At 38.5% G+C, this 13,915-nt stretch overlaps 1 protein-coding gene across 2 annotated transcripts in view; it reads right to left on the reverse strand.

The window, feature by feature from the left end:
- LOC127812464 (E4 SUMO-protein ligase PIAL2) overlaps positions 1–13,915 on the reverse strand; it is a 63,716-nt gene that overhangs the window by 8,843 nt on the left and 40,958 nt on the right. Inside the window, exons 8-12 of one of the 2 annotated variants that reach the window (XM_052352855.1) lie at positions 6,879–6,946; positions 6,745–6,793; positions 6,556–6,640; positions 6,360–6,461; positions 6,196–6,247 (exon numbers count right to left, since the gene is read on the reverse strand). In XM_052352855.1, coding sequence (XP_052208815.1) covers positions 6,196–6,247; positions 6,360–6,461; positions 6,556–6,640; positions 6,745–6,793; positions 6,879–6,946 — 356 coding nt within the window. The remainder of the gene's footprint in view (positions 1–6,195; positions 6,248–6,359; positions 6,462–6,555; positions 6,641–6,744; positions 6,794–6,878; positions 6,947–13,915) is intronic. The other variant, XM_052352856.1, reaches the window with a different exon arrangement.

The raw sequence follows: 13,915 nt of genomic DNA on the forward strand, positions 1-13,915 counted from the left end.
CTCTAAGTGACAAGATTACCTCACACAAAGGTGTAGTATCTCGATACAGATCTTCTATCAATAACACTGCCTGCCCAATCTGCGTTTGTATAAACCTCTATATGAAGATGTCCACGTTTTCTGAAGAACAAACCTTTTCCAAGAGTTCCCTTTAGGCACCTTAGAATTCTGTAGATAGCTTCAAAATGCTTTGAACCCGATGAATGCATAAATTAGCTTACTACAGTTACTACAAATGCTATATCAGGTCGAGTGTGGGGCAGATAGATGAGTCTTCCCACCAACCTTTGATATTTCTCCCTTTCTACCACATCTTTGACCTTGACAAGTTGTAGCTCCAAATTAGGTTTGATGGGAGTTTCAACTATCTTACACCCAAGTATTCATGTTTCTTGAGTAAATCCAGGACATACTTACGTTGGTTGACAAAAATTCCCTCCTTAGATCTTACAAACTCCATCCCAAAGAAATACTTTAGAGGTCCCAAGTCCTTGGTCTCAAACTCATGTGCTAGTTTCCTCTTAAGTTCTTCAATCCCTCTCTTGTCATCATTAGTCATTATTATATCCACATAGACAATTAAAATAGTTTTTTTACCATCACTAGAGTGCTTGAAAAACATTGTGTGGTCCGCCTGGCTCTAAGCATAACCATAGCTTTTTACCATCTTTCCAAACCTTTCAAACCACGTTCTTGGAGACTGTTTCAAACTATACAAGGATTGTTTTAAATTGCATACCTTGTTGGTATCGAGGCTCTTCTCAAATCCAGGTGGAAGGTCCATATACACTTCTTCCTCCAAATTGCCATTTAGAAAGGCATTCTTTACATCGAGTTGGTGTAGAGGCCAATCTTGGGCCACCGCGAGAGAAAGGAGGACTCGAATAGAGTTTATCTTTGCCACTGAAGCAAAGGTCTCTTGATAGTCGATGCCATATGTTTGGGTGAACCCCTTGGCAACCAATCTTGCCTTGTACCTCTCTATGCTACCATCTACCTTACATTTTACAGTAAAAAGCCATTTACAACCTATAGTTGTCTTAGCTCTCGGTAGCTTCACAATCTCCCAAGTCCCATTCTTTTTAAAAGCATTCATCTCCTCCTTTACTGCTAGCTTCCAATCTAGATCACCTAGGGCATCTTGAATTGTTCTTAGTACATGCAAGTTAGAAATATTTGAAAGAAATGCCTTGTGGCTATTGAACAGTTTTTGATAGGACAGGTATTTGGCAATAGGATGTTTAGTACAAGATCTTACTCCTTTTCTAATGGCAATGGGGACATCAAGATCAGACAAATCAAATGAAAAAGAATTTAAAGGAGTGAGTTTAGAATTATCCTAAGTGGAAAAAGGACCATCATTCAAAAATGTCAACTGTTAAGTTACTGAAGGAATATTCGGATCAATAACATTTCTCTGAGATTTTCTTCTGGTATAAAACTGAAACTCAAGTTTCGAATTGCTTTGTTCCGTTTGTAGTAATTCTCCCCCGGTTCCAACTCCATTATGCTTGGCACTTGTGAACTAGACACATCCTATTCTTTATTATTTGGAACACCAGTTTCCTTGGATTATTCATTAGAATGGAGTGGAGTGTCAACCATATCAATCATATTTGGAAGAGGTTCAAAAATTTCCAAAAAATTATCTTCTTCTACATTATTCTCCCCTTGAAGATTATTTTTGGTAAAATAAGGTCGATTCTCCATGAACGACACATCAATGTTCATATGAGTTTTCTTTGTCAAAGGATTAAAGCACTTGTACCCTTTCTTATTTGGGGCATAACCAACAAAAACACATTTTTCAACTGTTGGATCCAATTTGGATAAAAAGAATTGTGGAATGTAAACAAAGCATGTGCATCCAAAAATTTTTAAAGGTAGTTCGGAGTACAATCGGCACAGAGGAAAAAGTTTTTTTAGGGAATTCAAAGGTGTCAAAATTTAAGACTCGAGTTGGTCCTAAAATAGGCAATAAGAGTCAAAGAAGGTAATACAACAGTTAGAATCTTTTGAGAGTTTACTAGCAGACAAAATATTACAAGCAAGTTTAGGAACATAAAGTACATATTGAAGATCAATACTTTCAAAGATTTTAATGAGTCCTTTACTAGCAATAAGAGAAAAATTGTCGTATGCTACTCTTACTTTTTCACTACCTAAACAAGAAATATATGAATCGAATAGATTAGACAACCTAGTCACATGATCAGATGCCCTTCAATCAATGATCCATGGAGTAGATTTTAAGGAACTTGACAGGGCTAAAGGAGTTCTACTTGAATAGGCTAAAGAACAATTAGGTGTACCAAGTAACGAATTAGACTGTAGCCGTTGTAGGATTTGATCGAGTTGCTCTTTTTAGAAGGGTCCTGCTTGTGGCTGATTGACTGGAGTGGCGGTAGATGTAACGTCAATCATGGTGGTTGAAATGGGCAGTAAGAACAACACCAAGCGATCAGATATGGTTATCAACAAAGACTAGATCTAGGTGTGTCAGCAAGCAAGGATCCGGCGACCAACGACGTTGGACAGGAGCCAACAACTGAGATTGGTGGCGTTGCTTAAAGATGAACGTAATGATCGAATCTAAAGACCGATGGTTGGATCTGGCGACAACAACGGCGACGACTCAAGGATCTGGGCTTTGGCAGCCAACATTCAATCTGGGCAGATGCTCGGCGCAACGGCCTGTGGCCGAGGACGCGAATCTAACAACAATCTGCCTGATAAGAGAGGCGACAATAGTGACGGCAGCATGGCCATATTAGAGAAGTGATGGCGACCGTCAATGGCAGCAGCGGATGATGGACGACGACAAATTTGAGGGATTGACACCCAAATCTTGGGGAACAATGGTCGGATCTGAAAGATTGATGGCCAAATTTGAGGTATTGATAGTTGGATCTGAGGGACAACAGTGGCAGATAGAGTGGCAGCAGCCTGTGGATCGACGACGGCAACAATAGTTCGTAGAGCTGGATCATGGCGGCCGAAGAAGACGCGATAGTCGTTGAATGATGGCTAAAGGCAGGCAATCGCAATCAACCAGTGGCTGCTCAAGAAGCTAAAGTCAGCAGTGGAGAGGAAGCCGTCGATCGATGGTGCTGGGAAGCCCAACGGTCGGTTGAACGAGGAGGCAAAAAAGGCAGACCGTTTGTAATGCGAACTAGCGAAAGAAACAAGAGCTTTGGCGAAAATAGCGGCGGGGGTCGAGGACAGATCTTGGTCGGCGACGACTAATTTTTGGTGTATGGCAAAGGGATGAAAGGCTACCTAAGGTTTCACAGGGAATGGTTGTGATTAAAGGGTTGTCTAGGGCTTCATAGTGAACGGCTATTATATAATCCCTAATTCCTACTCTAATACCATATAAACAAGGGAGATGGAGAAAATGATCTTTCTCTATTTTCTATCTCATTGATACACTGATGCCTCTCTTGATTTTATAGAGGAAGTGTACAATATGAAATGAAAGAATAAAAGAAAAAAAAAAGAAGAAAAATATGCTCTATCAATTAGAATAACTTTCATTTCTACATAAGGTATCAGCCCCATTGAGTCATCCAAACTTAGCAGCAAAATTTGGTCACCGCTCATACTCTCCCCCTGGTGACCAGAAGGAAAAGGGCTGGAAAATGACTGGTTCTCCACAAAAGTGACATCCTTAGAGATAAAAAACTTTCGAGTGGAAGGATGGTAACATTTATATCCCTTTTTAGTAGGAGAATAGCCTTGAAAGACACATTGAAGGGAACTAGGATCAAATTTGTCCCTTCATTGTTTAGACACATGAACAAAGGCCACACACCCAAACACTTTTAAGGGGAAGAGGAGTATGAAGACCAAGTTCTGGGAAGTGGGATGTGAGATATTGAAAAGGGCTGAGATGACCTAGCACACTAGAAGGACCCCTATTGATAAGATATGTGGCAGTTAACACTGCCTCACCCAAAAAGGATTTAGGCACATAATGCTAGTGTAAGAGAGGCCTAGTAACATTTAGGAGATGCCTCATCTTTGTTTCAGCAACTCCATTTTGTTGAGGGGTGTCAACACAAGAGGATTCATAAATAATCCCCTTTTGTTGGAAAAAATGATTTAAATGATAGTTAAAGTAGTCTCTTGCATTATTAGTTCCATACCTTTTAATTGACACTTCGAATTACTTGAAAATCATGTTGTGAAATGATGGGAGGATGTTACTAAGGGCTACTTTATCTTTCAATAAATAAACCCAAGTCATCCTAGTACAATCATTAACAAAAGAGACAAACCACTTAGCCCCAGAATAGTTAGGAATTTTAGAAGGCCCCCACACATCAGAATGCACCAAAGAGAAGGGAAACAAGGATAGTTTATGAGTTCATAGGTCTCAAAAGTTTTTAGGTTAAGTGTCATATGGTCAGTAGTTCCAGAATCCAATATCCATAGTTCATTCCTAATAGATTTAAAGGCAATTGAGATTTCAGAATTAAAGCACATACCTGCTTGAGCTAGAGAATAGGATTCCCCTTGGAAAGTTTTAAGGAAGGTTTTCAACTTACTCATCTCCTCTACATTTAACTCCCCCAGGTTTGGGATGACAATAGGCTCACTCTTTTTAGTAGATTCTTCTACTTCTTTAGCTGACAGGTAAACTCTTGTGGAGTTCTTAGATGGCAGATTCTTGAATCCCCCCATTTTGCTCAATACAGCCTCATTACCATGCAATTTTAAGCATGTCTCTCTTATGTGTCTTGGCTTCTTGCAATAGGAACACCATACTCTCTCTTTGTTTTGTTTAGGAACAACTTGATCATTTCCTTGAAACGTTCTCGACCACGCACCCTGCATCTTATTAGAAATCATAGCAAAACCTTCCAAATGATGGTCATTAAATATAGTTGTCCTCCTATGTTCCTCACTTCAAACTATAAAATAGACTTCATTGAAAGATCACATTTTTTTCTCGACTAAGGACTTGTGCCCTGACCTAATCAAATTCAGGATTGAAACCAATCAAAAATTCTACTATTCTATCTCTTTCTAGCATAGAGGTTAGAATAATAGCATCTTCACTACATGCCATATTGATATCTTGATAATGGTCTAACTCAAGCCAAAAAACATTCATCCTCTCATAGTAATTAGTCACAGACAAGAATCTTTGTTTTGTGCTACTGACTTTAGTCTTAATTTCATAAACAATCAAGGCATTTTGTACCTTTGAGCAAGTCCTCTTGACAATCTCCCAGATGTCCTTAGCTGTAGATAAGAACATGTAGTTTTTGCTCACCTTGGGTTTCATTGAGCTCTACAACCATGACATCAACATTGAGTCTTCTATATCCCAGGCAACAAACGTAAGATCCATAGCTTTAGGGGTTGGTCCAATGAGGGAAGAAATCTCCCCTTTACCCTTCAAAAAGGTTCTCACTAATTGAGACGATTGAAAGTAGTTACCACCATCCAATCGGTATGAACGGTGCATATTGGGCAACTCACCGGAAGAACTTCCGGTTGATGGCTCTATTGGTATCGCTTCCCTTGTTGACTTGGGAGAAGCAGTTTTTGAAATCTCGAATATTGTATGGAATGACGAAAAGAAAAGGTGAAGTGAGAAGCAATCGGATTATAGTGGCAATTAAGGCCATAAGAGAATGAGACTTCTTTAGGCAACAATTTGCTCTAATACCATATAGAAGAAAACTAAAAACTTGGTATATATTTCTTTTCATCTTCACAAGGAATGGTTACAATATATATAAGAGAAAGAAATCAATCAAATCCTTATAATCAAGGAAAAAAGAAGGAATTCTAATTACATCAATTACTAATTTACATCAATTAATCAATTCCAGCAATTAAAATTGATTATAATCAATCACATAGATTGTGGAATAAGATTGATGATAATCAACCCCATAGATTGTGGGATAATTGGGATTGATAATCAATCCCATAGATTGAAGGATCTAATTTTCCAACAAAATCAATCAACAAGAATCAATCAACAAAACTAGTATCACAAAAGGCTGGATTCAAGATTAGGATTACAAGGAGAACTACAATCTAGTAAAGAGAAATTAATGACAGCAATATATATACATATACATACATATATATATATATATATAAAAGAACGAAAGAAAGAAGAAGATGAAGAAGAAGAAGAATAAAAGGCTTACAAACAATATGGAAGAAAGTTACCTTATTGGACAGTTTAATGAAATTCGTGATGGCCCTTCAATTATATCATCATCTAAAAGAAAACAGGTAATAGATAAATAACTACAGTTACATAAAGCATCACATCATTGGAAACAATCAAATAGTATATTTTATCTTTTGTTTACTCCTGTTCTGGACAATACCTGAATCAAGAGGAGCAACAGCAGGTTGAACATAATCTGGCAGGACATGATGATCAGGTCTTGATATCTCACTTGTAAATGCAACTACTATAATGTAATTTCCTTTCCATAGCGAATAGACTGGGTCAGAAGGCAGCTGGCATTCAAGCAATAAATGCAGGAAAGTTGAACATAGAAGACCTATATTCAAGCATACCATTGGAAAGACCAACTGCTTGAAGAAGATTTGTTCCATATTTAAGCATGTGTGTCACTGGTGTAGGAAGCTGCGGTCCAGGGTCCTAATAGAGTAGGAAAAACACAAAGTTTGGTGTTACAATGTGTGCAGATTGTGCATAATGTCATAGCATAAAATAACTTGTCCAAAATAAAAACAAACACAAACCGGAAACACAGCAATCCTCTTGTCCACTCCATTCCCATTTAATAGAAAGCTATAGAAACCAAATGACAAAAGCAGGTAAGAATAAATTTGAAGTAATTCCACAGCCAAAAGATAAAGAAAGAAATGGACCATACTTCACTTTTGGAGGAGTTATAATACATGAAGATGTCTCTACATTATCTTTTTGAACCACAAATAACCGCTGCAGGTAAACAGGCACAAAGTAACGAAGTAAGCAACAGCCTGCCTCAGTTTTCCCAGTACATGATGCCAACATCATTTACCATTTATAATACACAGATAAATCCCACCACCCACCCCCAAAAAACAAGAAAAAGGAGAAAAAGTTAATTAGAATACATTCATAAGTAACATCACATCTTGATGTGTGATGACTGATGTGTATAAAGTACAAACTAATCCCTTTTGATATGGTTATTGTCTACATCATTTCATGATATGTACTAGTTGGAGTCTCAAACAACTGCAGATAAATGAAAAAATTTTTAGGCACAAGGGTTTTCAGCGAGCCCTTATCACTTTGCTTCTAGTGATAATATGAACTCACCAAGCATATCTAAGAAGCCTGTCTCGGTGTATCATATTTAGAGCTGATGTTGTCTTGGTGGATGAAAGACAACATATCAAGTCTTTATCCCACTATGTGGGATCAGCTACATGATTGTAGCTTTCCATTCATTTGTATCCATGCAATGTAAGAAAATGAGATACTAAATTGGAGTTAGAGACGGACACCTTAAAATCCAAAAATTCACGTCAAAAACCGAACATGTGAAATGTAAGTTTAGTAAAGATAGAAGTGTGGAAAATTGTTTTGACTTAAAGATCAAATCATTTCAAGAAAAGATCAGATATCTAGAACCAATTATTCAAGAAAATAAAAAGATCATTGAGTATGTTACTCACATAATCAAGGCAAGATGGTTAAAGTGGAGGAGGACTTCAAGCATGTTATGTGATTTAAAATCATTTTAAAGCTAAAAAGAAAGTTTTATGAAATAATTAGAAGATCATTTTGTCATATGGCATGAAATATTGGGCAATTAAGCATTGATACTTGCAAACTATGAGCATAACAAAGATAATGAAATTAGAGTGGATATGCAACCATACAAAGAAAAGGGATGAAATGAGGTTATTTCTAATAAAGTCAAGAGTAGTGCCTATTAAAGATAAGATACGCAAGACGCAATTAAAATGGTTTGAACATATGAGAAGAGAACCAACAAACCATTGTGTCAATAAAGTAGATGGAACAGAAGAAGTTTGTAGTGAAAACAATATATGAACATCAAAGAAAATTTAATGAAAATTAAACATGGCATAGATATAATGTCCTTAAAAAAGAATATGGTAAGTTACACTCAGCATACCTAAGGTCTGGCAAAAAGATATTTATAGGAAAAAAAAAAAGGTTTGGCAAAAAGACACATAATACCCTTGGCATTTGAGAAATGACAAAGACCACATACTTAAAAAAAAAAAAAGGAAATAAGGATGAGAAGACCATTTTACCCCTGAATTTTTAAGCAACTTATCTCACCTCTCACCTCTATATTACCAACAAAGCCATTACGGCTATTAACCATTGCCACTGGAGAAGCAATGGCGATCAGCCATGTCCTAAACCAGTGGCTATGGCAAAAAGCCATGTTTATCTAGTTGAGGGGATCATCATTCCGAGAGAGAGAGAAACAAGAGAGTGAAAAAGCAGAAAAAGGGCAAAGAAAATGCAGACAAAATGTGAGAATTTTCGTCATGCTAAAAATTGTAACATTTGGAAAATAAAGGCAAGGGAAGTGAAGGCAGACTTGTACGGTCAGGGGAGGTCCATGTCATTTCACAAATATCAAGGGTGTGTGTCTTTTTGCCAAAGCTCAGGGGTGCCAATTGTAATTTATATAGAAAGATATAGTCATGAATAAAGATGATCGGCTAATTGTAATCTATGTAGCCAAATCCCACTTAACAAAATTAAGGCTTGATGGATTGTTGCTGTTGCTAACTAAAAACAAATATTGCTACACTTTTAAATACTAGGAAGCACAGGCAGGTGCCTAACCATGTTGCATTAGTGCCTGATGTTTATACATAACATGAAACTTGTATGCATCATGATAAATGTCAAAAACAAGTCTAAGTTGGCAACTCATGTTCTTCACTTGGACAAAAATGAAATGCAATAGGTTTGAAGAAAATAACTTAATGTTTGTTGTAAAATCAGATCCCACAATCTATGGGATTGCAATATGTTCTTTGTTGGCTGCCATGTTATGATCCATTGCAAGATATGGGACTTGTCCCACATCGGTAAATATGGACTCTTAGTTTGGGACTTATAACCTCTTAGGCACTTTCCCCTCAACAACTAGCTTTTGGGGGTGAATTCTACCCAAAGGGTTGTAACAGTAGTATCAGAGCTAGCCTCATGGCTCCCAGTGCAATCAAGTGGCGACGGAGGTGACGCTGGCATTGCAGTGTTTGTCCGAGACTAGTTGGGTTAGTGCACAACCTGCCGTCGTGGACATCAGGCTGTAGAGCGTGGTGGTATGTTATGGTATATTGTAAGGTATGAGACTTGTCCCACATCGGGAAGTATGGGCTCTTGGTGTGAGGCTTATAACCTTTCAGCACCCTCCCCCCTCAATAGTTAGCTTTTGGGGGTGAGTTCTACCCAAAGGGTTGTAACAGAACCCTTCATGTTTTTTACTTTCAACTACCACACCAAACAAAACACTGTCCCGATGCCTCCTCCCCTCAATCCTGGCGCTGCCATTGCGCAGACATCCCACCTTATCCAACACCCCATTCCCTTGATTGTTCATTGTCTTAATGGCACCAATTTACGAAAATGGTACCAGTCCATGAAGCTTGTGATGGTAAAGGGAAAATAGGCCATCTTATTGGTGCTCCGCTAGCCCCAAGCCCTCAATCTCCCAAATACAACACAAGGGTAGCGAAAAATTCTCTAGTGATGGCCTGGTTCATCCAATCCATGGAACCCAAAATTGGAAGGCGTTATTTGTTCTACAACACTGCCTAAGAAGTGTGGATTATTGTTCACCAAATGTACTCTGACTTAGAACGTCTCTCAATTGTTTTAAGTCCGGGTTGCCTTACACTCCACAAAACAGGGAAGTATGTCGATCACGGAATATTTTAATACCATTTCTAAGTTGTCGCAGGAGCTTGATCTATATCACACTGTTACTTGGCATTGTACCAATGATGATCAATTGTTTCTAGCTATGCAGGAGAAAGACCGTGTCTTTGATTTTTTTTATAGGGGCTCAATACTGAATTGGATGAGGTATGGGGCTGTATTTTGAGCACCAAACCTCTGTTAACTGTCAATGCGGCAATTGCAATTGTTCACTGCGAAGAAAGTAGCAAACGTATTATGATGACTCATTCCAAAGATCTTGGCATGAATTCTACAGCCCAAGGCTCTGCATTAGCAACTTATCGTCTTGAAAAATCCAAAGGACCTTCTAGGTAGCAGTCACTCGAGCCTCAGAAAGATCGTTTATGATGTGAGCATTGCAACAAACCATACCACACCAAGGAAACTTAATGGGACCTTCATGGGAAGCCTACCGATTGGAAACCCATAAGTCAAAGACACATAAAAATAGCTTATGTTGCTGATGCTCCACCTGCCTCTCCCTCCTCTAGCGTCTTACTATTCACAGCCAAACAAATGGCGGTGCTAAAAAAGCTCCTCCATCCTACTAAGGAACCTAATTTTAGTTCCACTACACTTATGGCTCACAAAGGTAAAATCAGCTATTTTGCTTCCCTTTTATCCTACAAAGGTCCCCAAGACGTTTGGATTGTAGATTCCTGAACGACTGAACATATGTGTGGCTCTTCGGCTGGGCTCCTTAATTTTCACCCTTGTACAGAGGCCATTGGTATTACAGTGGTAGATAGGTCCTTGTGTAAGGCCGCGAGCCGGGATCTCATGTTGTTTGGGTTGCCACTTATGTCTGTTGTTTATGTGCCAAAATTACAGTGCAAGTTAATCTATGTTCATAAATTAGCAATTGATTTATATTGCTCTATAACTTTTTTTTTCTTCCCACTATCAATTTCAGCATTTACCATTGGCGAGGACAATTAGCAATGCTAGAGAGCACAATGGCCTGTACTATTTGTCTAATGGTGGTCTATTCAGTCCTTATGTTCTTATGGATCTTCACACTATCTTTGAATTCGATGTCCTTCACTGGCACCAATGTTTGGGGCATCATAGTTTTTCATATTTAAAGTTTTTGTATCCCCAGTTATTCCTTAATAAAGATCCTAGTTCCTTTCATTGTGATCATTGTGTACTAGCAAAACATTCGCGTTCTCCCCATCCCTCTTGTCCTTATACACCATCACGCCCATTCTACCTTATGCATAGTGATGTCTGGGGTCCATGTCGAGTTTCCACCATCACTGGCAAACGGTGGTTTATCACATTTATTGATGATCATACTTAGGTTTGTTAGGTTTACTTGATGAAAGATAAGTCTGAAGTTCTCATGATCTTCAAACAGTTTCACCAGCTTATAAAAAATGTTTTCTTTTCTTCTCTACAAATCCTCCCCACTGACAATGCTAAAAAATACTTTTCTCATGCTTTTAATCACTACCTTCAAGACTAGGGTATCTTCCACCAAAGTTCTAACTCTTGTACTCCTCAGCAAAATGGGGTAGCCAAGCGCAAAAATCGTCACTTGCTGGAAGTTGTCTGGTCCCTCATGATCGTTAGCCATGTCCCTCATTCTCTTTGGGGAGAGGCTATTTTGACTTCAGCCTACCTTATCAACCAGTTACCATCCAAAGTTCTCAAGTTTAGCACTCCGCTTAGTGCTTTACTCAATATCTTTCCTTCATCTCACATTCATAACTCTCTTCCACTTCGAGTTTTGGGGTGTCTTGCCTTTGTTCACAATAATCAACCCAATCCTAATAAGCTTGACCTCAAAGCCTACAAGTGTATTTTGTTGGGCTACTCTGCTTCTCAGAAAGGGTACAAGTGTTATCATCCTCCCTCCAAAAGATTTCTAATTTCCTGTGATGTTTCCTTTGTGGAACACCAATTCCTACTCTCCAGGGGGAGACTTCATCAGGAGATCAACGTTGGGATCCAATAGCCATAGGAAAACTTGTTAAATCGAACCCTGAGCAACAAGCTTTTCCCTTGCATCCTGTAACCTTACCTACCCTTGATTTTCCCAGCTATTCCTCTCCAAACACTCAAATTAAACCAGGCCCAAATCCAGGGAGAGTGTCCCAGAATCCTGGACCACCATTGAAACATGTTCACTCTCGCAAGCCACACACTCTCAAACAGAACCATGAGTCTGAACTAATGGTAGATCCTCCTGTGGAAAAGGAACCAAGTGTGGTTGAAGAAGATGTAGAGGAAGAAGATGACTTGGATCTCCCAATTGCTATTAGAAAAAAGGTAAGAGCTTGGACAAAGTACCCAATTTCTAACTATCTCACATATTCTCAATTATCAGGAAGTCACAAGGCCTTTATTTCTAAAGTAGATGAGATTCAAGTGCAAGCATTACAAGATCCACAGTGGAAAATGGCGACAATGGAAGAAATGAAAGCTCTAAAAGAAAATAGAACGTGGAGTTGCTTGAAGGAAAAAATATTGTTGGAAGCAAATGGGTGTTTACAGTGAAATACAACTCAGATGGCACTGTAGAAAGATACAAGGCTCGATTGCTAGCTCAAGGGTACACCCAAACCCATGGAGTTGACTATGAAAAGACCTTCGCTACGGTGGCAAAACTAAATACAATTCGAGTATTGCTATCACTAGCTGTAAACTTGGATTGGGAATTACACTAGATGGACATTAAGAATGCATTTTTGAATGGCACTCTGGATGAGGGAGTTTACATGAGAGCTCATCCAGGATTTGGGATGCATGCTGGATTAGGGAAGGTATGTAAACTGAAAAAAATCCTTTCATGGTCTAAAATAGTCTCCTAGAGCATGGTTTACAAGATTTAGCTCTGTTATGAAGAAACTTTGATATAAACAAGGACAGACACATCACACTTTATTTGTCAAAAGAAGTGATAATGGGAAGCAAGCAGTCCTGATTGTCTATGTGGATAATATGGTTATCACAGGTGATGACAGTATAGAGATTGTGAATTTAAAGAAAGAACTCCAATTAGAATTCAAAGTGAAAGACCTCGAAACTCTAAAATATTTCTTGGGGATGGAGTTTGCTAGGAGTAAACAAGGAATTTTTATCTCACAAAGAAAATATGTTCTGGATCTGTTGAAAGAAACTAGAAAACTGGGATGTAAACCTGCATCGACTCCTCTAGAGAGGAATTGGAAACAAAAGATTACAGATGATGATCCACCAGTGGACAGGGAGACCTATCAACACCTAGTTGGGAAATTGATCTATCTATCCTTAACTAGGCCAGACATCGCTTTTAGTGTGAGCTTTGTTAGAGTAGAACACAGCAATCCCACTAATTCTCTCAACCCAATTACTCGCTGAAATCACTCACCACCTCCAAGAACACAAACGATATAAGCGAAGTAAACAAGAATAACGAAAACAGTAATGAACAAAGGGATTTATCCCGGTTCACTCTCAAAATATGAGACCTACATCCAGATTGAAGCGGCCTCCTTCCAATCCACTATCTTGAAACAAACTTTAAGATGATTACAAAGAGTACCCAAATCCACACCCAGCCCATACCCTGAAAGCTAACTGGATTCCCACAATTACAAGACTTATCCCCAGCCACTCAATTGATCCCAACCCACAAAATAAAAACAAAAAACCTTCTCGGAATGAAGCACACGCACTGCCTTGTCCCACGATCCCTATTTATAGACTATAGGGTTGTGAGTTACAATAAACTAACTGATTGACCAGAAATACCAAATAACTAATTCGATCAGCCACCCTTCTAGAAACATGCCTTTTAGAAGTATACATATTCTAACCCTAAAAGAAAAAAAGAAACATACAAATGCAGTCATACAAGAAATATCTGTTTACACAAAATCCTAATCGAGTACAAATGACATAACAAGCTTGATCAACCAATTCATGCATGCTCCCACGAAAAGGCATATGGATGCAAAAATTCAAATCCTAAGATACTTA

Source organism: Diospyros lotus, chromosome 11, assembly GCF_014633365.1.
Source record: "Diospyros lotus cultivar Yz01 chromosome 11, ASM1463336v1, whole genome shotgun sequence".
Classification (NCBI taxonomy): domain Eukaryota; kingdom Viridiplantae; phylum Streptophyta; class Magnoliopsida; order Ericales; family Ebenaceae; genus Diospyros; species Diospyros lotus.